The sequence below is a fragment of the Lissotriton vulgaris genome, chromosome 4_1 (assembly GCF_964263255.1).
Source record: "Lissotriton vulgaris chromosome 4_1, aLisVul1.2, whole genome shotgun sequence".
NCBI lineage: Eukaryota > Metazoa > Chordata > Amphibia > Caudata > Salamandridae > Lissotriton > Lissotriton vulgaris.
Window position 1 is genome coordinate 680,075,521 of NC_141691.1, and position 27,259 is coordinate 680,102,779.

The 27,259-nt window shown below is 43.3% G+C and overlaps 1 protein-coding gene across 1 annotated transcript in view; it reads left to right on the top strand.

The window, feature by feature from the left end:
- Window positions 1–27,259, top strand: part of GRB10 (growth factor receptor bound protein 10) — a 582,611-nt gene that overhangs the window by 176,483 nt on the left and 378,869 nt on the right. The window contains exon 3 of the mRNA XM_086964958.1: window positions 24,519–24,606. Within this exon, the coding sequence (XP_086821084.1) occupies window positions 24,519–24,606 (88 nt within the window). The remainder of the gene's footprint in view (window positions 1–24,518; window positions 24,607–27,259) is intronic.

Below are 27,259 nucleotides of genomic sequence, written 5' to 3' on the forward strand. Positions count from 1 at the left end.
TAAATAGAATACGTGTTTTGACTTAAGTACAATTTTGTAACACTACTGTGGCTTGAATGAAGTATTTCCAACACGCGTTTTGGGATGAAATGCCTTCAGGAATGCCACATGTTCAAGATCCAACTCTACTTCAAGAGGCCAGCAAAGCGGGGGCATGTAGAATAAACGTTCTTGGTGAAATCCAGAGAAAAGTTGAATTCAAACTCTTCCCTTTGACTCTTCTCTTCCAAAACTCCTTTGTACTCAACCAAAAGCCTCCTCCTACTGCTAAGACCTAAAACCAAAACAAAAAATCCTTCACTCTTTTATCCCTCCACCATCCTTTTTAATCAAAATGAAGAATAACGTGTTCCCTTCTCAAATTCAATATTCAACTATACTAATTCACCACTAATCCTTTATGGGTTCCACAGTGCTATATGAATGCAAACCTTTCTTCCACTTTTATCCCTCTGCTATCCTTCTCACTCCAAATAACTGACCAATGCCCACCACTGAGATTACTTTCATATTTCTATTACTAAGTCACTACTAATCCTCTATGGGTCCCGGAGTAGCGTGCTACTCGCCGAAAAAGCGATTTGACGCCTCGTCCGTGGTAGTAAATGCTATATAAATGCAAATACAATACGAGGAAGTTACAAGTAACATTTAAATCTACTAATCTGGTGTAAGCTAACTGCAGTGTTTTAGGGGGAGAGCACAAACACTTTAGCACTGGCTAGCAGTGGTAAAGTGCAAAGAGACCTAAAAGCCAATAAAAATAGATTCAGGAAACTGGAGGGTAAAAAAGTTTAGATATTAACATGCAGAGAGCCGTTTCCAACAAATTACCAAGGATGGAATTGGTACATCCGATTTTATTTTTCAAATATTATTTTTTACTTCACTGTGCTTACTTCACTGTGCTTGTGTTCAAGGAGCACAAAATGCAGCCTCCTTAAGAGATTTTCCTTGTGATTGCACAGAGGTTTTCTTGAAGCTAATATGGCAGGTCAGCAAATTAAAAGGTTAGGATTGAAGGGGCTCAATGAGCCCAGTAGGAGGGAACAGGCAGCAGGACAAAAAGCAGAATGACGCGGCCAGTGAGGGCCGTGTCATAGCTTGTGTATGGGGAGAACAATAGTACCTCGTTCCCAGCAAGATCAGCGGAAGGTCAACAAAGTGCAAGCAATCGTTCTTAGTCAATGCTCTAGGCAAAATAAGAGTAAGAAGTCCACACGATCTGGCAAAGTAGACCACACCAAATGAGTGACAAGCCAATGACTGGTAAGCAAGGTTTGGTTGCAAGCCCCTTGTATGTGTACAAAATCTCTCGCAAGAGCACATATGTAGATGCCGGCGAGACGTAAATAGCAATCTGGTTGGTCACTGAGGTACACTGCTCAAAGTTTAGGAAGCACAGATGTAAAGGAAGATACTACCATACCTAACTGTAACGTCACTTTAACCTTTTTGTTTTCATTAAATTTGGTTCCTTCAATATAAAGACATTTTACTACCATATGTAATTATGCCGACCTCTTGCCCTGCATGGCCTTAAGGGCTTATAAAGAAACCAAATAACTAGAAAACAAACTATCGAGAGCAGCAAGAGGAGAGCACTGAAGCTCCAATTCACTACTTCTCAAAATCTAAAGAATTCATCCAGCGCACACTTTCTCAGGAATTGCTCCTAGAATAAAGCGCTCTGATACCTTTGGGTCTAGATACCACTATATAAAGCTAAAAATTAAACTCCTCACAGAGCCTCCATGCATGGTGTGAGGTTGACCTCGGGGCTTGGTCCAATCTCGTGGGGCCACTCATGCCACACACATGACATTTAGCAGTGCACCGGGTGTGGTTGGCCTACGGCCTGGTCCTGCACCCCCCCCCCCCCCCCCCCCCCCCCTGCTGGCTGTCAAAGCTATTGGCCATGCATGGTGTGGATTAGTCGCTTGGCCAATCACTTGTCTGCAGCAAACCTGCCAGAGACACTCCTGGTCCCCTTTTTTTCTTTTCTTTTAATGGTTTTCTGACCTCACAGGATTCCTGTGGTAGCCAGTGTTGGCCCATCCGCTTTTACGAGATTCTCGCAGACGTAAATGGTTTTACGCTGGTTCACAGCAGCCCAAAAAAATTATTTTGGCCCGGGGTTTGTATATGTATGTGTGAACATTAAAAAACCCTTAGTGCTGTTACCCATCTTTCAGCCCAAAATGATGTGACCATTTCTATGTATTTATACATATGCTTGCAAATATATATGCATGTGTGTATGTATGTATGTGTCTCTGTATCTATTTAGCGTACCTTAAAATAACCTGCGTTGTACTTGCCTGCGTGGTTACCATAATCACGCAGGCAAGTACATCACAGGTCAAGATAACTGAGAATGTGTATGAATTCATTTGGGCACCTCTTTAGCAGGGTTAAAAAGTTCATGCTGGGGCGTGGCTAACAGCCGTCTGGAATGGCCGCACTCTGAGACGGCTCTGCTACCCTTGCCACCTTTCTATTGTCTATCTAGCCCGAAATTAGCATATATCCCTTCGTTTTAGGGGGCACAGATCCCGCGTAAACCCATGCTGCACGAATTGAGCGTCCAGAGCCCGAATGGGAGCAACAAGCTGAGGCAGAGCGGCGCCCTCGGAGCTTCGAGGAAATCAACATGGCAGCCCGATCCAGTGTCCCCGACTGCGGAGGTGAGATTGCAGGATCATAGCAGCGGGGACGTGGTTGAAGGGCTCAAAGGCGAACCATAACTAAATCGGGACCTGCCGGGAGAAGCACATGCAACATCAAGCAGGCTCCATGCAGAGGGGAGTGACGCCTGTAAGTGGGGGGCTGCACACGGTCCCCTTGGCCTGCAGACAAATCGAAGCCCCGGCTTGAGGCCTAGTAGCGCAGAGGAGTTTCAAAGAACCCCAACCGCCAAACGATCTTCACCGGCCTGGGACACCATCTCACTGAGCCACGTAATTGAACTTCTTCATTACGGTGTTGCCAAGGGGTCTGAATAATAGCTGAAGGCTCACGTCGAGCGAGTCCCCCGGGGGTTGCGGCCGAGGGTCAACAGTGGTGCGGGAAGGATAAGATTGTTGGTAGACACCAGTACCCACCTTAAAGCAGATTCTCAGGATTCCATGTCAGGAGGGCCCCACCTCGTGGACATTGTCCCTGCCTTCACTAAGTTGTATATGGAACAGGCCTCAATAATGCAGCAAAATCTTTTCGATTGCCACCAGGAAGATTTAAGGCCGCACTCAGTAGCGCTCACCAGCCTGGGTGCGCCACCACCTATATTACTAGGACAGGCCGATGGGGAGGGATACTGTCATTTCCCCCCTCCCTTGGCAGGCGGCAGCGAGTACTGGTAGAAAGCCTGCACAGTGGGCGCTCATACCCCGCAATGGCCAGTGGCAGTGGACCCAAAATGCTGGCCCAAAAGACGCTAGCCAAATTCGCCTAGGGAAAAACGGAGGATGATACAGATGCAGCGGTCCAGGGCGGAACAAGCGACCCTCACCCCCAGCCTCCTCAATCTGACCTTATGCACCATGATGTCATGGAGGACATTGCAGGGGTGCGGATATCTCTAGAGTCGCGCATTGACACTGTCAACATTGAGATCTCCCTCATTAGAGCGGACCTGCGCAAAATGGATGCAAGAGTGAAAGACGTGGCAGATGCTACAGTCACATTAACGTCTGATACTGATCTCCTCAAACAGCACGTAGCCCAACTCCGAGACCAGCAGGCAAAAATTTAAGGCCTCCTCGACCATTATGAAGGCAGGGCGCGAAGAAACATATGCATACTAGGGATCCTGGAGCGAGCGGAGCGGCCTTACGGCAGATCTCTTCATAGAAAATCTAGTAACGACTAAGCTTCAACCGAAACAGTTTTCTGATTACCTTTCCAAAGAATGGGCCCATCGAGTCCCCGGGGGTAGGCCCAAGCCTGGGGCTTCCCCGAGACCTATCATTCCAAGACTGTCTAACTTTCGAGACCGCAATGTGATCCTCTAAATGGCTCATGCTCGACCGCCATTGCAGCTGGAGAACAGTGCCATCACTTTTTTCCCGGACTTCACTACTAAAGTGCAGGCCCACCAACGCAGTTTCATAGCGGTTAAGAAGGCGCTACGAGACCAAGGAATAAAATACTCTATGCTCTTCCCAGAGAAGCTCCGGTGGAATCGGAAAACAAGACCTGGTTCTTTTCATCCCCAGAAGAAACTTGGGACTGGCTACAGGGATGGCGATGAGTGGGTAATCTAAATAGCGGCAGGCACGACAAACCCAGAGGTGACAAACCGATCAATGGGGCTGAGCTTCCTGAAGACCTGGCTCGAGAGTAGCGTGCCTTGGACTCGAAGGCGTGAGGGGAGGAGGTAGGAAATTGTACAATCCCCCATATCAGGTAACCAGCCCCAACTGAAACGTATGGCTGCCCTGGTTGTATTGGCTCTTCTCCCCCCCCCCCCCATGCTACACCTCTTTGATCTCCTCATGGTTCTACAAAGACTAATATCAGTTACAAAACTGTCTGCCCTGACGTGGAATGTTAATGGGCTAGGGGGCAAAATAAAGAGGGACGTAATGTCACAGTGAGAGACACTAAAGAGACAGGCACCAGACATAGTCTTGCTGCAAGAAACTCATCTCATAGGTAACAATTGCAAGGCTCTCAGCAGGTGGAGTTACAAATTGCTAGTACATGCAAGATTTACATCTGGCTCTAGAGGGACTGGTATCCTAGTGCGCAAGGGCCTAGCACTTACACCCAGTCATACCTGGACGGACCCACAATGCAGATTTGACGGTTCTGGAAGCCACCTGGGTGGGGAGGGCGTTTAATGATGTAATTTCGGTCTTTTTGCACTCCCCCCCCCCCCCCCCCTTTCCTCGCACTGGGGAAGGAGGCACTTAGCAACTTAGGTAAAATACTTCTGGGCCTACCGGGCGGCACCCTGATAATGGCGGGCGACTTCATCTTGACAATGGACAACACATTAAATAGACCTCCTCAACGACCTACTGCCAGACTAAACACTCTCATTGTGGAATTTACTCAGGCCAGGGGATTGACGGATATATGGCGCTCACTGCAACCACACGACGTATTACACCCACTACTCTAATGCACACGAGCATGTCCAGCATAGAATACTTTCTTACGCTCCTGATGAATGTGGGCCATTTTCAGAATTCTCGTGGGTTCACTCGTGGGAGCTTGTTGTGGCTCGTATAGACAGATTTCCTTAATAAACGCGGAGGCCAAGAGCCTAGCAAAACGATTGGCCTTGCGCTTAAACGATGTTCTATGCTCCCTGGTCCATGCAGACCAATCCGGTTTCATACCCGGGCGGAACACAGCATTGAATATCCGTCAGGTGAATAATGTACTAGGGTGGCAACCCTGTGTGGAGGAAGACAGTGATTATGTCCTTGGATGCCTCTATGGAATTCGACTCTATAGAATAGCCATATGTTTTTGAAGTGCTTGCTCGCTTTGGCCCCAGGTTCATAGCCTGGGATCGTCTGCTTTAGACTGACCTCCGTGGACAGGTGCAGGTGAATAATCTTACCTCGAGGGTGTTCAAGTTACTCAGGGGAACTAGACAGGCTTTTGTTTTTGAGCCGCTGGCGGCTTGGGTAAGAGATGTAGCTCTTGGAGTCCTAAAATGGAACGAGGACACTGAGGACATAAAATAATTGTACCCAGGTGATATCCTGATTTATCTAGCCTCCCCCTACGCCTCGATACACAACCTGCTTAATATTTTTCCCAACTTCGGAAAGTACTCCGGTTATGCCATTAACTGGGCAAAATCAGTGCTTTTTTGTTCTCCATGGCCCCAAGCCTATACTACCCAAAGGATGTAATGTTGAGGTAACCAGGGATGGCTTCAGATACCTGGGGATCTTTATCACCCCAGACCCCAAAACTTTTTATGATAAGAATCTCGTCGTCCTCTTACAAAGATTCAGAGAAGACATCAGACATTGGAGATTACCATAGTCGTTATTAGGCCGCGCGGCCCAGTTTAAAATGCTAGTACTGCCAAAGTTTCTCTATTCACTCCAAAATTGCACTTACCCTATCCCCGACTCATATTTTATCAGTGTAAAGGTGGAGGTTCAGACACTGTTGTGGGGTGGGAGGATGCCCTGTATCGCCCTAGGGAAACTTACTAAGGGATGGTATGACGGAGGCATCGCACTCCCAGACCTACGTCTTTATTACTGGGCATCACAATTGGTGGCAACGAACCACTGGCTCTACAGTCTCCCATCTAACCCGGCGTACTGTCTAGAGAGACACCAGACTGGACGTGTAGGGTATCTAGGAGCCCTATACACCAGACCCCACAAGTGGAGATACAGAGGTCCATTGGCTCACACAACCTCCATTTGGCCTTCAACTAACAAACGCCTGGGATGGCAGGGGAAATTGACAAAGGCAACACTCGATGGTCTTCTCAACAACTAGGACTATTATGGTATCATGCGGGGTTTGATAGGTGGGATACGATGGGGATCTCCACTGTTGGCGACCTTCTACAGAAAGGGAAGATACTTTTAAAGACTTGCAGGCGAAACACGAACTGGCATCAAAAGATGTTTTTTCGATATTTACAAGTCCGACATGCGCTTAATACAACTCTCCCAGACCTGACGACTATCCTGGACGCGTCCTCTTTGGAGGATCGACTCCTATCTGAGCCCCTCCTGACTAAGGCCATTTCCTTACGTATTGTAAATAGTGTAAACCTACCTGACCCCTTCCTTGCTCTTAGAGACAAATGGCAATTAGACTTGGTACAACTCGAAGATGAGAACTGGCAAACCTCCCTGATGTCCCCTAGAGAGACCATCGCTTTTGACTGATTCAGCTGAAGGTTCTACATAGAACATACCTCACCGGGGTGACATTGGCCAAGATAGGGACTCTGCAAGATGCACTTTGCCTGCGTGGCTGTAACCAAATTGCCACATTTTATCATCTACTATGGGATTGCCCCTTCATACGGCACATATGGGAGCGAGCTACGAATAAGATGCAAGAGGTACTAGGGAAACCACTCATACTGACACCCTTACTGGGGATCCTGAACATTTGGGAGGAAAGTGATCTCACAGACATAGAGCAACAATTCACTACCCTGTGATACAACTTGGTTAAAAGAGCTATTGCTATGAAATGGGGAGCCGCAGACAAACCGTTACTAATAGGATGGGTGGCGGAAATGGACAGATGTATGGTGGCCGAAAAAGGGTCTATAAAACTAGAGCATGCTCTAAAAAGTGGGACAAAAAGTGGGGTACCGGTTATGTCTATCGAGGGGAACTGCATCTCGCCAACAGTAGAAATGGAAATGTCGCAGAGAGCCACTGAAATGTAATACCCGACTGAAATGTTGCATACAGTATCACATTTTTTCTCTTACAGAATTCATAATGTCAATCATAATTATCAGTAAGTGACGATTGTTATTTTGTCAATAAAATTCTTAAAATAAAAAATAAAAATTCATGCGATGTCCTTGGCTGAATGCAGATTTCCTTAAGCACCTGCTGTTAACCAAGAAAAGCTATGAATACTTGACTGCATCTCTGGCTGTCTGGGCAAGTTAATATAGCTAGTATGATCCACAATACTAAATGTTGCTTGCTTTATGGAAAAACAATGTATTGAAATGAATTCTATCTCACACAAGTTGTCTTAGAAGCGTCTTTTGTTAGCTCAATGACTCATGCTCTTGCAGAAAAGTCAATTTTGCGGGTCGTCTACAGTTGGATGCGTGCCTGAATCTTGGGAGCTATTCCATATGATAAGTGATATTTCAGTCCTCTGATGAAGAGTGACAAAACAATTGCAAAGATTAGGGAATATCTACTCGGGAGCAGAGCAGTAAAATTTGTTGCCTAAGGCAACATTATCGAAGCACTGGAGGGGGGGGGGGGGGGCGGGATAGTCCTTGCTATGAGTGGGCTGAGTAAATGCATGAAAAAACTAATTGTTGAGAGGGGGGAGGGGAGAATGGAGAACTTAACTTCGGCGCCGCTCTAGAGAAAAGGGAACACTAAAATAATGATTAAGTGATCATTGTTCTAAAGAATGGTTGACCTGTTGAGTAGCGTGTTTAATAAAGTAAAAATGTGTTTAACTATTTTTTTTTATAACTGTCATAGTTTACGTCATTACGAACAGACTATTTCTATCAGACTAAATTACTGTAAATATTTCTACTTTATTGTGTAGGAAGACTTATTTTATTGGGCATGGCTTGTTTAGCCTCAGATGTTTAAGAAGTTTTAAATCCAAAGAAGACAAAGGTAGACTACCCTTGTTTTCCTCCAATGTCACTATTGTCTTCTCTTTAAATGTAGAGATGATTGAATAAGTTGCAAAGAAATGGATACATTTTAGACCGAATGTTTCTTCTTTCCAGAGGCTGCTTTTTTAAATTTAAGATCCGTGTTTCCAGTGGGTGGAGAAGCTTCACCCTTGAATATGATCAAACTTTATGTCCTATATTTTATCAGGAGTCTATCAACTGACCCATGGGTATATGGTTTCAGATTATGAATCTGTGAAATTCCCATTGGTATGCAACATTGACCAACTGCAACAACAATCTATAAATGCGGTATCTCTGTTTTCCACAATTTGTGCCCAAAAATGCAATTGTTCATTTGAATTGTTTGAGCCTGGGATGATTACTTAGATGGCTCTGAAAAGAATTTCTTTGGCCAGTGTATAATTAACAGAAAACCCAATCGTTAGCAGATTGAAAGTTATAACCTCCTATGCAATTGTGACCATTGGGGCTCTGGTTTATCCATGACTTGACATTGTACCAGTCTGGAGAATGTGGTGACATTTCTGCATCCTGCTGGCTACAACCATGATGCACTATGCACTGTGTACCAGGCCAGCATCATTTTGACTGCTGGTCCCTGAACAGTTGAGATCATTGGGCATGATCACTGAGTAATCTGAAGTTTTGTCTTACCAATAATTTCAAGATATCTGTGGAGATCTGTATTGTGGACCAACTGACAAACAAATGCAGTGATGTAAATGAATGGCTTCCCACGTCTCATATCTGTACAGCATGTTGAGAGTGAAATGGGTTTTGCCAGTGTAGATCCGGTATGCTTTTCCTCTTTACTGTAATTCACTTACTCTGATACATGCCAGTAATGAGTTTTGGGGTTTAGAGTACTCCACCCAGTTGGAAGCTGGAGGAACGTTTTGGACTGTAGCCAGTGCTGAAGGGGGATATTGAAGACTTTTCTGAGTATCCTCGTGCCCGATAGGGCCAAGTAGGAATAGGTGGCCAGCTTGTATCTTGTTTTGTGGAGACGACTGAGAATTATAATGTTTTAGGTAAAAGGTTGCTGGATTATGCAGGTAGGTTTTGGGCAAATGACTGCTTGGAGGTGAGGGTTTTGTAGGACCTATGTTAGCGTTAGGCCTTTGAGTGAAGGGATGCCGCCTTATCATTGACTAGTGACACTAGAAATGAGGCATCCTTGTCAGGAAATATGTTACTTAGTTCCCTCATTGAACTTGTAGTCTTTCTAGTCTCGTATTTGCACAAAGCCAGTTCCAAATTTAGGAATGAAATCTTTGCCCGCTGCTTGACTGAGATCAACAGTTTTGGATTGTCTGATGCAAAAAAATGTTTTAAAGTAGTTTGCAACTCACTCCTGTTTGATTGTAAATAGGAATGTAATGTACTCCGTGTGCTGACCTCTGAAGTATGGAGGGCTGAGTTGGCATTGCTAGTATTATAGTTAATGACCAGCGCATCACAACAGCATTTACCAGTCATTGAGCCATGTTGCTTTCTACATAGCTTGTAGCACCAGTGTTTTCACCAGAATTTTTTTTTTTCGAGTATGGGGGGGGGGGGGGGGGGGATGGCTTGTTGACATTATCTGCACTATTGAGATAGTGCAAAGGTTAACAACTGGCCATCCTTTACATTTAAAAGGTTAAGTCTTACTTGTGTCCTAGCACAGCAGTAGAAATTGCCAATTAACTAATATTCCTGTCCTATCATCTGTAAAGTTCTAAGCAAATATTCCCAATTGACTCCATCTTTCCCTCCTCAAATGATAGTGATGACTACTTCATTGAGATTAAGAAAACATTTTAGGACCTTTTGGTTCTTAATACTGTTATTTTATATGTAGTAAGCATTATGGCAGGGTCTTTAACAAATGTTTTGTTTTTGTTATGAAGTTCTGGGCAAAGTATTAGTTAGGCATTTCTTAGGTGATTCATCTCGATTTAGAAGTCTTTGACTGGTTCATATTTTTTAGCAAGCTGCGAAACCTGCCATCGCTTGTTGGTGTCTAGAAAAGAACCTAATGATAGCTCAATGTTTTGATTAAGTGTTGGGCTTCCATTGTCTGATTCTCTGGGATCTCCTGCCGCTGAGGTGGAGTATATGTAAAGTTCAACAGTTCTGGCAAAAATGTCTAAAGGCAGTTTACCATGTTCTATCCCCCAATTTTATTCTGAATTTCGCTGTCATGCCAGTGGAAGTCTTTCAAATCCGTGAGCGTTCTCTGTGCTTGCCAACATCTTGACCCCTGTCTGCGGGCTTCTGGAAATGAGACCTGTCTTGTAGCTCAGGAGGCGGTTGTGGTCTCTTTGACTGCTTGATCTTCCCTTCACCAACCGATCCTCTTTCACTCCGCTTTGGTTGTGTCCTGTGTGGCGACTGTTAGTCCGAGGATCTAACTGTCAATTGTATTGGACTTTTCTTTGTGTCCATTCAGGCAACATTTCAGTATAAAAGCAGTGAAGTGAGCATGTGAGTTAAGTAGAGCATGTGGTAGTAGACCTCTAGAAAAGGACTCCTATTTAAAGTAGGTCAGCTCAGCCCTTGATGGTGTAGAACTATGGAGGTTTGAGAATATGTCCAATTTAAGTATTTCAGAAAATAGGTTCCTGCGTAGTATCACAAATCTCCCCTAAAGTACACCATGATGTCCGTTACTACATGATCTTGGCAGAAAACCTATATCCGATGTTGCCAAACTGCGTCCAGTGTTATACTGACGCAGGTTGTGGACTACACCAGAATTTATATCCTCCGCAGCAGGCTTTATGGATGTAATAAAATACAATAACTCCAAAAATTGGCTGGCTACGGGGAGTCAAAAATTCTAGTGGATATTGGCATGGAAGTGCTTTGGGAGGACCGAACCAAGGCCTGCTTTTCCTCAAAGATCCTAAAAGAAAAGTATTGGGAGATGGTTACTTATAACACTCTGAAAAATAGTGATTCATCCTCCCTGACCGGAATCTTTTTGTAACTTAAACCTATTCCGAGCCTTGAATCATATTGGGACACCATAATCAAACCACTGGACAGGAAATTGTATTTTCAGCTGAAGGCAGGTTCGCTGCACCGAAGATCCTTCACTTCTAGGTGGTCTACTCCAAGTGGTAATAAGTGTCCTGCTTGTGCGGCACACAAAGAAACAGTTGCACATATGCTGTTTTTTTTGTCCTGCCTATGTAGCCCCTCGCCGCGTTTGGCTGAGTCCTATATGCAAACTTCGAGGTACTAGGAGTGCAGAAGCTGAAAGGATCATACGCACTAGTACCTCATCAACTATCTCAATGGCAGTTGCAAAATATCTTGGGTGGATGTGGGTAATAAGGTTGAAATCAATACCTGTGTGAAATGTTTAGGCAAACTGTGATTAGTTAGTATATTGAACCAGCATTGTTAATGTCTCTCTCCCACCCTAATTCATCCAGCTTTTCTTTAATTCAGGCCTAAACTACCAAAGATGAGGTTGTCCTTATTGGGTTCCTATGAACAAGAATCATGTAAAAGTTTTATCATTTGTAATTATGAAGTTATTTCTTTTTTATGATACGGTTTTGCTATATTGGAATTCTACGTGCAACCTATATTTAACTAACTTTCCCCAAACAGGATTGTTTTATAATGAACAACATTTTTATGTATATTTATTGAATATTTTTTGTAATGTGCTTTTATGACTAAATGTCGAATAAAGCTTGTTTGGATTGGAAAGTGTTTTGGCTGATTTGTTTTGTGGCTTCAGTTCTCTCCACTCCTCTTTGTAATGCAGCCTCAAATTAAGTTCTTTTTTTTTTTTGGTTCCATAAATACCTGTGAATTGGAGATTATAGGTTGGTGTGGAGCCTACCTGGCATGTTGTGCCTTTGTTATCCTTGGTCCTTTGCCGTCTGCCAGCAGGGGAGAAGTGTGTCCAGGGCAGCCATTCTTAATAGGCCACTGCGAGTGTTGTGAGTGGTTATGTCCGCAGGGCAATGTCAAGGCTTAAGAACATCCTCCTGGCATACTCTGTATATAGGTTGATGCCAGTGATTAAAAGTGTAACTTGTTGTAATTAACCCAGCTGCTGTTAAAAGGCAGCGAAGGGCCCATCTAGTAGCTTTCTGCCCCTTCGACTCCTAAAGCTGGAACATAGGCAACTCCCTTAGTACTGCTGTTCTGGAGTGTGTTTAGCTTGCAGGCTGTTAAGCAGCCTCTGATGGCTTATCTTTCATCCCTAGTGCACCTGTTCTCAGACATAACCAGAACTGGTCACGAGCTGTTCATTAATACATGCAAGGTGGGCAGCTGGGGGCTGGTCCACTCTGCAGCTTATGTTATCAGTTGCAAGCTTTGGTTTCGTTGCTGTGGTGTTCTCGTGCTCAGCTGCTTCCACTAGCCGCGAGGCCTCTCACCTCTGGGACCAGCTGTGGAAAGGTATAGTGGCGATTTGTAGTTGGTAATGTCGAGTTTTACTAGCGAGCGGCCATCTTACTCGCAGCAAAGACTCATCTCCCAAGGGTTTTTTCTCTTTACTTGGCGATGGTTGTGCTTTGTGTTGTGTATGATGACCTTTTAAAATGTCTAAGTAGGTACATATATAAGCTCTTGAACTAAATGTACAAAAATCATAAAAATTGGCGTGATACTTGGCTAGTCATCCAACCCTTTGCATTTTATAAAATGCATCGGTCTAGTGCTGCTGAATAGTCTTTATCTTCACAAGCCTCTTATCTAGTACTTCTCAAGTAGTAGCTGCATGACTTGAAAAGAAGATAAAGACCGCCTGTAAAATCTAACCGGTGTACCAGGAATTGTGGTTCATAAGCAGGTTAGAGCTTAGATTCTGATAGTCCATACCATAAATACCTCATACCTGTATTGCTAAGTAGAGGGCATCTTGCTGATTGACTTATAAAGCATCTTTTCATTCCCTGCATATGGATTGGGATAAACTGTGCCAGGGAATTTGGGGAGTGTTTAGTTCACTTTTAGTTAAGACATTAGCTAGATGTTCCCTGATTTAGAGTATGGCATCAGTCTGTACTCTTAATAACTGAAACACGGCCAGCTCAAACACCTATTACCTAGGCACTTGGCATCCCCACTGGGTTGTTCCCAGCGTGGTGTTTTTATTAGTAGAAAATGCAGATTCATTTGAAGTAGTTCTTAAATTGTTTTTGCAAAAAAGAACTTTTGTCTGTTTTGAGCGGGACGCCTCTGGGGGAAAGTACTTTTTCCATTATCAGTAGGGATATTTTGGATACTAGATTGGAAACTATCTTAATCTTTCACTCTGTTTACCTTGTGGGTCTGTGATTGGCAGGGTGGTTTTTCAGGATTCCCAGTTGCTTGCCACATGAGGCATATAGTAGTTTCCTATTATAAGCTGTGGAATGCTTCATAAACCACATATTTCAGTGCCAGGGACGTGGTTTTGGCAGTTCCTTGGTTGCATGTGTGTGCCTGATGTCTCTTGCACCTTGGCGTGGTTCCCGGCAATGCAACACGTTCTTATGTGAGCCCAAACGCTTCCTCTCTTACTGCAGTCTGATGCCTGATATTAATTTTGCTCTGCCAGTTCCCTCTTCACCTTTGTTGTACAGTGTTTGATTTCTTCAAGATGGCCCTTTGATTGGCTTCCGAATGCAAAGTAGGCTCTGAATGCATTTGAAGCTTTACCTTCGACCTTAGCAGAGCAGCTTTTCCCACCTTGCTTGCAATAGCCATTTTGAGGGCTTCCTCTTCTCTTCGGTGGGTAGGTGTTCGTTTTAAAAGGGTAACTGTCTAGTTGTTCTCCCCCAAAACATTCCATTGAGAACTAGAATACCTTTCAATAGCATATCTATTTCTCAATTAGGAAGTGTGGACCAGTGTATTGCAGATTATCTGTTTGACATTTTGGTCCAGTGCACCTCTAAATAGGTGGCCTAATGGATGAATGTGGACCTGTTGGCACACTACAGTATATTTGTCCGTCTTCTGGTGCTATCGCTCAGACTGGCTGAGGCACCACTTGCATATGAAATAGGATGTGCTTCTCTCCCACCTCCCTTCACACAGCACTTTATTTTTCCTAAAGTAGAACAGCTATTCTAAGGTCTTGGGGGGACAAAATATACCATTGTAGCATCAAGCAAGGCATTCTTTGTGGCTTGGAAAGCAGTGTCCATCAAAACCACCCAATTTCCATGACCCAGTACCTGGGTTCAGCTAGAGATAAAACATATCTTTAGGTATACCACAGAGGTATCTTTTATTTTGAGATACCTTAGGTATGATTAAAAATAAACAGATCATTAGATATGTGGGCACCACGGCCCCACAATCCTTGAAATACTCCAATACCCTGGTGGTATTCCTTACAGTATATTTAACTCTAGGTGGATCCTAGTACTGTCAAGAGCACTAATATCTTAAGAACTCCCCCATAGATTGCAGTTAAGAGTCCACTCTGCTATTACCATCTTACCCAAGGGTAGGATGAGTTGGGCAAAGGATGAAGCATGCCACATGACATGGGTGAGACCAACTCATCTGAATCTTTTTGTGACCCGCAAGAGGCCTACAAACCTAGGGACAAGGACTGAGGAGTAGTAAACTTCCACCCTATAAATGTGTTCACCAGATCTTGCGTGTTGTCGTATTGCCACTATTGCAAGCAATGTGCAGGCAGTGCCATGTAAGGCTGGGGGTTGGAGACAAGTGGTAAGCTGCTCATGCAAAGGAAGCAAATCCTGTCTCTTGTCTGAGTGCTAGAATATTGTTTGCTAGCCCTAGGTGCTTGGCTTGTTCTGTGCTGCATAGTTTGAGTGAAGGCCTTATGAAATACTGTGCCTGGAATGACCTTCCTGGAACCACAGCTGTATTCTTAGTTGAAAACTTAGAGGCTTTGAAACCGCTATTGGTCAAGGTTCCTGCTATCTGAGGCAGGCCTATGAAAATTTTAACCCGATGAGCTGCTGTATGAGTATATACTTGCTTGCCCAATCAAAAATAATTTTGGGTCTTGTCAAGGGGTAGGAAAACACTTTAGTAATATTCTATGGTGCAATGCGTTTTCCTATTTGGCCGGCTGCTTAAAAGAACCACACAGTAAATTGTTATAAAAATGTAGTGCCTCCAACAATTAAATGAATGAGTAAGCAGAGTGTTTCTGCTTCCTAGGGGGATGAAGGATTGATGGCGGGTGGGCGGTATTAGCCTATGCAGGGTGAGCAGGCACGACCCATTCTACTTGTTATGAAAACAAATGCAACGTTTAGTGAGCCATCCTCTAACGGTCTTAGAGCAGGGATCCACTAGTTAGAGGTACCATTGTAAAGGGGACACTCTCCCATTTTCATTGGTGCCTCGCATGGTAGTTGAGGGGGCTGAGAGGTGCCCCAGAACAGATACTTTCAGTATCCGACGTCCTGGTATTTGCCAAGTTCCTTAATGTGTCTGTGAAGACATGTTGCTATTAAACTATTATCCTAAAGCTGATGGTATGCACACTTTGCATTTTCACAAAGCTGCAGTTAGAAGATTTTTTGCCTTTTTTTCGTTGCTTTAGTTGGCTTGACTCACTACGCACAGAAACTGACCTTGCCATAGGTCCAATATGGAGTTGATAGCAAAGAGAAACCAGAAAATAGAGTAACCCTCTTTGAAGGTTGTATACAATCAGTTTTTAACTGGAGGACAACTTGTTTTAGCAGCTTTCTCCTCAGGGCTGTCCATGCTGTACAACTGCATATTGTGATTGTGATTGGGTTCATATATAGCGCACTACCACTCCAAGGAGTATCTTGGCGCTACGACTCCAAGATGTTTAATAGAGATGAGAGGTAATGATGTTTTGCATATAATGTGGAGGAATGCCTCCATCTGCTGGGCCGAATCCTCATATATTGTCCTTTTCACCTCTTGGGTGGCCAGTGGTCCCTTATTGATAATCAGTAGAGCGTTGCTGTCATTAACCACCACCACCGCCTCCTCTCGAAGTTGTGGTAAATCAAATACATTTGCCATATATTGTTTGCAATAATGGTGTGTGTGTGTTGGTGTCTGTGTGTGGGGGTGTGTAAAGATGTGTGTAACCGGAAACCCAGTAGAAGGCAGAAGCTGAAATGTGCCGGCCTGGGGACCAAATATTATTTGTCTATTCTGGCACATAAAATAAGCTACATTCAGGAAATATGAAAAACAAAAGGTTGAAAATAAAGCATGGACGACTGTCTGAGGAGTTTGTGTACCGCCGTAACACTGCAGTGGAAAACAATATTGGATGTCAGTAGGTATATGTGTATTGTATTATAATGGCATTTATATAGCGCTTACTACCCCTGACAAGGCGTCCAAGTGCTTTTTCGTGAGTAGTGTTCTACTCTGGAACCCATAAAGGATTAGTGTTGAATTAGTATAGAGAAATATGAAAGTAATTTGAGTGGTGGATAGGTTGGTCTGTTATTTGGATTCAGAAGGATAGCGGAGAGATAGAAGAGAGAAAAAGGTTTGCATTTGTATAGCACTTGTTACCTATGATGGGGTGTTGAAGCGCTTGTTTCGGTGAGTAGCACACTACTCCGGAACTCATAAAGGATTAGTGGTGAATTAGTATAGTGAAAGACGAAATTTGAGAGTGGATGTGTTGGTCTGTTATTTTGATTGAAAAGGATAGTGGAGGGATAGAGTAAAGGAATTAGATGTATTTTTTGGGGGAGGTCATAGGATGTAAGAGGCTAGGGATGAGTAAAAAGTGATGTAGAGGGGAAGAGTTGGGGGATCAGTATAGTAAAAGAGGCGTCCGATGGTGCAAGGAGGGGTAGAGTGGGGGAGAGTCTAGAAAGGGCTATTTAGGGGATCACAGTAGTGGTATGGGGTTTGAGATGAATAAAACAGTGGATGTATAAGATAGTTTCTCCACTTGGGCATTTGTATAATGATGTGTCCATTGTCATTCTGAGTTTTTTTTACTTCCTTCAATACTTTATGCGGTGATCCCAGTTGATCAGGCAAGCGGGTCATAATGTTTCCAATCGCCACACATGAGTATTTCTGTTTTGGAAGCATTCAATTTGAGATGGCTCCAAGTCATCTGTTGATCCACGACTCTAAGACAACTGAAAATTTGGAGTATCCAATTTCTTAGGGGCATTCCAGTTGAAGGAGTATTTGCATGTCATCTGCATAGTTATAAGCACGTGAGTTGAAATTGATTGATCAGTTTCGGTAATAGACTTCATGTAGATGTTGAAAAGCATGGGCGAGATGATAGAGCCTTGAGAGGACCCCAGCTTTTGCCAAGTATGGTTTGGACGAGGACGGTGGGGTATGGATAACATTAGTTCTGTTTCAAAGGTAAGACGTGACCCAGTCTAAAGCAGTAACCTCTATGCCGGCATCTTAGTCTTTGTATCAGTGTGTCATGGTCAACATTGTCAAAGGCAGCTGAGCGGTCCAAGAGGAGTAGCTCAGCAACCCCGTTGCGGTCAACTGTGTTGTTCAGGTCATCAAAGATAGCAATGAGGGCAGTTTCTGTGCCTCTTCCCAGACAGAATCCTGTGTGGAAGTCTGAAAATATGGCATTGTCTTCAATGAAATGTGACCTCTGGACGAACGCTGCTCTTTCTATCAGTTTGCCCAGGAAAGGTCCATTTGTTATGGGTCTGTAGTTGTCCGGTTTCAGCGGGTCCAAGTTTGATTTCTTCAGTAAAGGGCGTATGTATGACTTTGAGTTCTTCTGGAAATATTCAGTTAGTTAAGGAATTGTTAATAATGTTTGTATATGTATTTTATAGTTGGGACCTAGTTACAATAGGAAAAGCATTTTTTGACTTGCTTATAATGCAGTTTGATAAATCTTTTCATACTTTTCCAAACAATTTGACCTCTTTATTCCAGTTGTGCGTGGAACGATTTAGGGAGGTCTGTCAAGCGGGGTCTGAGAAAAGAGGGGGGGGGGGTGGATGGTGGTTGAAAAGTGTTTTCCATGTTAGTTCCCTTAGAGATTTTACACTCCACTGCAGCCCGAATTGCTGGATGTATTTGCACCAGATTTGCAGAAATATTTGTGATTTGGTGTAAATCTGTTCAGTAGTTTTGGAGATATTAAAGGAAAAATAAATTTGTAGATATGGGTGGAGCCTAAGCAAATGATCTCATGGTGAGACATGATTGGCTGTCAATATTTCAACCAAGAAGTGCTGGCAGCCATCATGGACCAATATTGCATCCCAATGAAATGTATTGTAGTCAATGGCTGGTTTTGAGGGCACATAAAGGAGAACCTATAAAGGGTGATAACATTTTAAACCAGCACAGCCCACCTCCAAGAGTCCCATGGAGCTAGGTAAACCAAAACAAAAAAAAGTGGCTTGGTGTTCATTAGTGTTTCAAGTGGTCAATCACCCCCCCCCCCCCTCTTGATCTCGAGCCCATTAAGAGGTGGTCCGGTGCTGCATTACAATTAAAAGTCTTGTGCTTGGAATATGGTTTGAGAGCGGAAAACGGTCGCTCCCTATCAGACAAAAAGGGGTTGCCCACATACGTTTCTGGCTCGCGTAACAGTTATATAGACTTTCTTTTATCTATGGAGCTCTGTTTATAGATATGAAGGTCCTTTCACGCCCGGAAAGTGATCACAATCCACTACTCCCCTTTTTATGCAGGTGAGAAATCTTAATATTGGATTATTCCAGGAACCACGGGTAGATTCCCATGAAGTGTTTTTAACTAATGGCACTCGCCGGCTCAAATGGTCCATTGTATCAAGTGAGGCCAACCAACTGAGCAAGAGGAGTAGCATGTTAGCCGTAGCCATAGCTACTCTTCAGAACGATAAAATACAGGGTTCCCTCTCACCTACTGTTACACAGGTCCACAACAACTTTTTTAATAGTCTTAAAAGTATTTTTACAGCAAGATCCAAACCCGTGCATGCTCCTATTGCCCAGAAGGCTGCTGTCTGGTACAACTGTTAGTCGCTCCGCCTATAAACTACTAGCTTCTGCTATTAAAAGCAAGGATGGTGTTATGATACGTGAGAAAAGGAGGGCTTATAAGGTTGCTCAATCTCAGGCCGAAAGGGACTGGGACGAAGATCACTGGAGGGACCTGCTAAAATCTTTAATGGGCAGAGACATGACTGTGTTCGGGCACTTAGTTAAGTGGGGAAATAGGGATCAGTGCAATATACCAACAAATAATGTGGTGCCAGATCAATAGATAGACAGCTTTAATGGCCAGTTTGCAGGTAGCCCAACAGATTTAGAGATTTTTGTGATGCCATCCTCTGCTCCTGCAATATTCTTTAGTAAAAAGGAAGTAGAAACTGCCCACTTTCAAGTTCCAAGAGGTAGTGTTCCGGGGCTTGACTGTATTCCCGCTGATGTATTTTTGTATGATGTTGATTCCTGAGCACAGTACATTCAATTGTTACTTAATGCCATTGCTCAAGGTGCACCTCTGCCCAGCACTTGGGCAGGAGCGGTTATCCTACTGGTCTTCAAAAAAGGTGATCGTTAAAACCCTGGCAACTACAGGCCCATAAGCCTGATAGATTGTATTCAGAAAGTTATTGCCAGGTTGGTGCTAGGCAGAATCCAGGAATGGTTGGAGGATTTCAATATCCTCTCTAACCTTCAAGCAGGGTTCCGACAATCCATCAGCACTGTGGACCAGGTTTTAAAATGTATTATAATATATTGGCGGACTGTTGCTCTGGGGAAAGGGACCAACTATGCTGCCTTTGTTGACCTGAAGTCCGCGTTTGACCTGGTTCCACGTCACAAGCTGTGGTCTACGCTTCTGAAACTGGGCTTACCGCTCGAGCTCTTGGCTCTTGTGGTAAAACTACATACTGGTAACTATGACCAGGTTAGATGGGACCCAGCAGGTCGGACCACTGGTAAGTTCCCGTGGAGAAGGGTGTGAGACAGGGATGAGTCCTTGCACCAACCCTCTTTTCCATCTATATAAATAGGGTTGTAAATTATTATAAAGGCTACCCCACAGATGCTCCCTGTTTAGCCGGAAATAAGTCCCCCCCCCCCCCCCCCCTCCTCCTAATGTTCGCTGACAACACTCTTATATTATCGAAAACTAGGCAGGGCCTCCAATGTGCCCTTACAAGATTTGAAGAGTTCTGTGCAGACCATCATTTAATTGTAAACGATGATAAAACCAAGTACATGGTGCTGCATAACTCGAAAAAAGTCATTGGTGAAGTTAAAATGAGAGATGGGTCTTTAGACCAAACGGAGACATTCTCATACCTGGGGGTACTGATTGATAGGAAACTGAATTGGAAAGCACAATTAGATTGTCTCTCAGCTAAACATGCCCAAGTTCTGCTTAGGGAACACAAATGTTCACACACCAAACCAATAGCCCCAGTTTTACAGATTTATATAATATCAAAATTGGGGCATAAATTCTGTACGGCGTTGAGTTGTGGGGTCATGCCAATCTGGACAACTTAGTGTTGGGCCAGAATAAATTTCTGAGGTCTCTCATTGGTCTCCCCCCAATCCACTCCTACTGGACCTGGGCTGTCAATCAATCCGAGATGTGGCCAGATATAAGCTTTTAGCCTATTGGAGGCGGCTTTGGGTCACTTGCGAACTCGCCCATTATGCCCAGTCTGTCCTGGAGGTGAGGGATCTTGATACGAATCATAAAATTGTATGGTTTGGTGCCCTAAAAAAACCTATTACTTGAGTTAGGGTTGAAACGCTTGTGGGCTACTCTGTTGGAAAGTACTTTCCCTAGTAAAAAAGAGTTGAAGGTAGCCTACTGGAACCTGGTTAGCATGAAGCGATTTTCATCATGTTCATACGGCTCTTTGACAAAGGCATTTATTGAAATAAAACATTAAACCAAATTGGAGGGTAATTGGGATCTCATTACATCTACTAGACACAGGAAACTTTTCCACCAGTTTAGGGTAGGCTCCTTGCCTTTACACTCTTTCACCTCCAAATGGTGTGTAACAAAGTCTAGTGTATGTCCTTTTTGTCCTGATGTAATTGAAACGATGACTCATGTTCTTTGTCTGCCACGCATACGCTATACCTAGACGAATATGGCTTAAACCTTTATGTGCTAATTTGGGCACTAGATCCAGCAGAGAGGCCTTCAGAATTTTAAAATCTTCTGTTGAAGACCCAATAGTGGTTGGAACTGCTAAATTCCTGGGATGGGTGTGGGTGATTAGATGGAATAATGTGAGACCTATGTAACCACTCATGTCATTGATTCCCTTTCACCACGCAAAACCTTTTTATTGTTCATGATAAAAAAAATTCCTGATATGTGATTTAACTTTCCTGTTTTATATAAAAATGAAGCTAATATTTATTTGTAAGATTTTTATCATGGACTCTTTTTAAACTCCTCTTTTTTTAATGGTTTACTTGTCGCTTCCAGGGTGTCTTATGTATACTAAGTTCATGCTGTTTACAATATATCACTTGTCTATTTTTATATGTTTAACTTTTATGTTTTTTTTAACAAACCGAAATAAAGTTTATAAACTGTTTCTGAATTGGGGTGGGGCTAAGGGGGCTTGCAAAGTTATTTTACATCATGGACACTCAAACATTTTTCCCAGGAGCCACAACGTGTGGAATGACTGAGGGCCGCACTGATGCCAGCAGGGTACCCCTACCCCCACCCTTATTTTATTTTTACTTTATTTTCAGGAAATGGCAGTCCTGTAATGGCAGGCACAACCTATCTGTTCAGATTGCGTCTAGGCAGAGTGCAAACTCCTGCTGGCTCTTGAAATACTCTCACTCCTATAAGAGTGAGGTGGCCCGGGGGTGAAGAGCTCTCTCGGCCAATATAATAGCTCTAATTTTTAATGGTGCATGTCTGCTGGACTTCTGCAATCTTCCAGATATGTATACATTTTTTAATCCTCTTTTTATTAGTGATATTGCAACTGGTAACAATTCACTAGCCCTGAATTCCTCCCTTCCACCCTATTCCCTGTGCTGTTTGAGACTTCGCCCCCCTCCCACCACACACACCACCCACCCCCAACATCCCCTGCCATTTCTTGGGCCCCTGCTTGATGGTTCACCCTCATACATTCTAGGAAGAAGCCGAGGTGGATGGACGTTTTGTGATAAATTGTCATAGTGCCAACGTTTTTAGTAAAACAAAAAAAAAACAATTTCCTGTGGTAAATAGGTCCTTACTAGATCACATGCCTATGTCCTATATAAAAATGTATATAATAAAATAGCTATCACTTTCTCTCTAGATCTGTCTCTCTAGATATGTCTCTCTAGATCTGTCTGTCTCTAGTAGAATCATTGAAAACTAGCTGTTTTATTTAGGAACACATGATGTGTCGGAGTTGACCACCATGAACAAAAGATATATTACTGGAGAGTTATGTAGTTGGCAATTGAGTTAGGTTTAGGTTGTGTGGATTCATACACAACTTGTGAATTTCAGTTATTTAACATGTTCGAACCTCAAACATTACTCAATTTTTAACTATTGTTTCAGTGACTTTCTTAGACTTAGGGCATATTTTAGGATCTACATATATGATTTTCATTGTAGGACCATATGCCGAGCTTGCTCTGGCCACACGACCCTCACTGTGCACGGCCTGTCATGTGCCCATTTTGCAGTGTGTGCAGCCTCCTCTTGTTAGGCCTAATTCCTTCAACTGTATATAGTTGAGTAGGTTGTAGGCAATACACCAGATCTATTTTGTTAGCTAATTGAACAGCACCACGTTTATAAGGGAAATCGACTCTAATTGCCCTCCCATTTATCTTTGGTTCCATCCTGGCGTATCTGTTGCAGACTTGTCATAACCAGCAGCAAGCTAAACCCACTAAACATCTGCCAAAGTTTGTCTAGATTCATTGAACAGTGAAGATTGCAAACTAACACTACTTTCATCCTCCATATTATATATGTCTTACCAATGGGCCTTGGTGAAATTAAAAGAAGCACAAGTAGTCTAAACATGCCAAGTCTGTCAAATTTGGTGCCAATCTGTCCCATTGCATCTGCACAAAACCTGAAATGGAACTGGGTGTAACTTGCTGCTCCCTGCCACTTTTGATAATTATCAAACCGTGCTAAAGTTGTAAGTAACTAAAATATGATTGCCCCCCCCCCCTTTCACTCTCCCCCTCGTTCAATCATGGATTGGTTTAAAACATGACACCAAAAATAAACCTTCCATGCGCCTGCCAATGTTCTTAGCAAATAAACACTCTTACCACCACACCCCCGTGGATCTGCACATACTCGTACTGAAAAAGGTAAGTGATAAGTCCCTGCCTAGCTTTGTACAGATCCATTAACTGTGCCAGAGGTATTAGTATGTCAATATGTTTTACCTTTATCCTCCCTTTAACTTTGCACCCTCTTCTCCCGTTGGATCTTCCTGAAGCCTTCTATACCTTCACCGGTTATAACTGGCTAGCTGCATGCCACCCTTGACATTTTGATCAAACAGCATTAAAGTTTTATTCAATTAAAATGTTGTTTGCCCCCCCCTTAACTATCTATGCCCCTTCCCCCTTGGATTGGTAAACTGGATATACCAATAGAAAACTGACCCTTCCTTCTGTCAAATTATGCATATTCATCACAGTGCCAACCTGATTAGCAAAAACAACCAAAATAAAACCTGTTTTTCTGGTTATAATGCATTCCACTTGAACTATGATTCAGTGGCTGCAGCTTTTTTGCATAGTTATGGATTCACTAAATTTGCAACACAATCCATCTGCTCCATAGTCTGCAGATTTTAATGAGAAAATATTTATACCTCAGATCAAAAGTTTCTAAAACCGTGGCATATTGTTCGTGCAAAGTGGAAGATCCTTAAAGGTTAATTGGACACTTTTCAGTTGCGTATTTCTGTTTTTGTCTGTTAAATTGGTACTAAGGTGAAATATTTGCCCAAAAAGTATTACCATGTGAAAACAATTAAGGAATAATACGATTTAAAAAATGTGCCTCCTAATGCTGCATAATTTGGCTTTTTTTGTCACAAAATGTGGTAGATCCTTCCACATAATTCCAGTTTCCATGCCAAATAATTCCAGTGACCTTGTTATAATCGTTTTAACTGGAAACCCAATAACGCTTATATAGCTTGTTAACTAATGTCACTAAGTTGCTAAATCTTGGTAATTTGGCTTGTCAAGTGATTGTTTTATTCTGTTTTCAGGACAGTGTAGAGAAGACTGCAGTTCACTCTAAAAGAGACTTGGAGTCTGCGTTCAGAGAACGTGTCCGTCGTATCTCCTTAACTCAAGGTAAGAATTTATGCTAATAATTTCTATGACTTGATCTCGATATCCGAAGGGTCTTGTGAGTTGGACATTTTGAGAAGTGGCTGGGGGCCTGAGGCAGTTGGTAGACCTTGTTGGGAGATGGAGAAGGATCCTTATTCAGGAGCTGATCATGTAGCATTTTTCTTTTCCAAGTTCATATTAGGCATAAGAACTGTGCAGTGGCAGCAAGCATACGATGCCTGGAGAGTCAACACCTGCCTGCAGGGGCTGTGGATTGTGCCCAGGCCGGTGCTTCACTGAGGCTGTGTCCACATGAAAGTACAGGGCAGAATCCTGCTGCATCTGTTCGTGAATGACTAGATGGAATTGTGAGTGGAGGGAGGTGGGTTCTGCCTAACCTCATGGCGTTGACTCAGTCTGCCTCTGACACTCAAAATGCCCTGTCCCCATCTCTTGGTCTGAGTAGCTGGGGGCATGGTCTTGGTCAGCTGGTTTCTTTATCTCTCCTTGTATGAGTTTGAGTAAGCTGCTGGTGTTAAAGAGGGCAAGTTGTAGGTCTCGGAAGTACTATTCTGGCAGTTTAACATTATTAAGACATTTTTATAATATTCAAAACGGCTAGGGCGGTCGACCCCCGAATCTGGGGAACTTGGTTCGAGTCTTGGTAATAACGCTGAACATCCTGAGATTCTGGGCAAATCACTTAATCTCCCCGTGCCTAACAAAAATGTATGTTTCCTCATGTAATGCAACTGGTGTTATGTAAAGCGCTCAAATACCAGATTTGGTATAAAACTGTTTATAAAAAAAAAAAATCCTTTTACTGGGTGTAGGGTGTTAAGCCAGTCATTCATTGACTGTGTACTCCTGCATTACTCTCATTTTTGGGTGTCCCACATACATCCTATCTTTGTTCATGGAATACAAGATTCAAAGAGCAACATTCTTCTGACTGTCCAAATCTGATTTGTTTTTCATAGTGGTGGTCCTGAGGAATTCAAAACTGAGCCTGGCCATCTCCTATGTGTATAATATGACTGTACTCACCAAAAACATTAACAAATGTTTTATACTAGAGTTTTGTGGACGTGTAATTCTAACCTGACTCGGGTGAGTGGTTTAAAGGTTTCAGCACTCCGTCCATCATCTTGTTGTGTTTGCCAAGGGTTTGCCCAGACATGGGTCCCTTGCTTGTGCCACTGGATTCAAGTTAGCTTGGCTGATGAGGGTGATACCCGAAGCAGATCCCAGGATGGATGCTTCTGATCCAGGGAGGACCTCACCTGGCACTTCTTGAAGGACTGTTACCATAAGGAGCAGGCTCAAGACTGACTGGCTGGGTTCAAACTGGGGTGGCATAGTGAGCAAAAGAAGGATGGATTAAACCCAGAGCTCTTGACCCACTTCAATCTTTACCTTGAACCGTTAGCTCCTTCCACATGTATGCCGATGATACCTAGATCTACATCAAAATCTCATCTCTAGAGGAGATCTACTCTTCTAATGAGGCCCTAAAGCGGACTGTTCATTTAGTTTGAGCTGGTTGCAGTTGAGCCATTGAACAAAAAAAGGGAGTTCCTTCTAATCTCCCCCCTAAAAGTAACATTGATATACGGGAATGGACCAAGTTGATCACCGCACTAAATTGCACACTGACCATAGTGGAATCTGCCAAATCTTTCCGAATAATACTAGACAGCAACCTGAATATGCGAGACCACATCAACTTGATTGCTAAAACTACCAGGTTTCACCTGAGCTACCAGAGGAAACCAACTTTTCCTTGATGCCTCGGACCTAAAAATGGCAGTCCAGGCATTAGTTATCTCCAGAATCAAATACGGATGCTTAACCCTTTCAGACCTGCCCAAGATCTCCGCGGCCCCCCTAAAAGCTTGCCTCAACGCCGCCAGACTCTTAACAGGCTCCAACAAATTCAACCACATCTTTAAGGCGCTGAACTGGCTTACTCTTGAAGCCAGAATAAGACTCAAACTGGCATGTATCACCACAAAGCGCTAAATACGAAATCCCCTGCATCTCACCCAGAACATCATGGTTTCTGGAGTAGCCAGAAACTCCCAGCCCACTAACGACTTTGTGCCACCCCACTTCTGAAAGGAAAAATACTTTCAATTGTGCTTTCTCCTGGGCCGCACCAAGAATCTGGAACTCGCTGCCATCTTTCATCAGAAGAATTCCTTCGCTGTCCATATTTAAAAAGGAAGCCAGAATGTTCCTAATGAGTAAGTTTCTCCCATAAATAATGCATTGCACACACTGCTCAGTGGCTTTGCTTATTTTTGTTGCCACTTCAGTTAGGACTGACTGGGTGCTATCCATCTTGTATTGACCTTTCACTCCCACAAATGTAATTGCTGGATTTCTCTAAATTATGGTCTGAACATTGTATACACCCGGTTATTCCCCAAATGTTTCACTTCTTTCTACCCCTACTTATGTTTTTTTGTTTTTCCTTTGACTATTTCATACTTGTATACAACTTTTTAACCCTGTAAGGCGCTCTGCTACTCGAACGGGTTACGTTTGCGCTCTATAAAACACTAAATAAATAAAATAGGCAGTTCAAAAGAATCTGGACATGCCGTTTGACATATCTTCTATTTCTACATATTCAAAGTATCTTCCACGTAATTTGATTTTTCCCATCCTA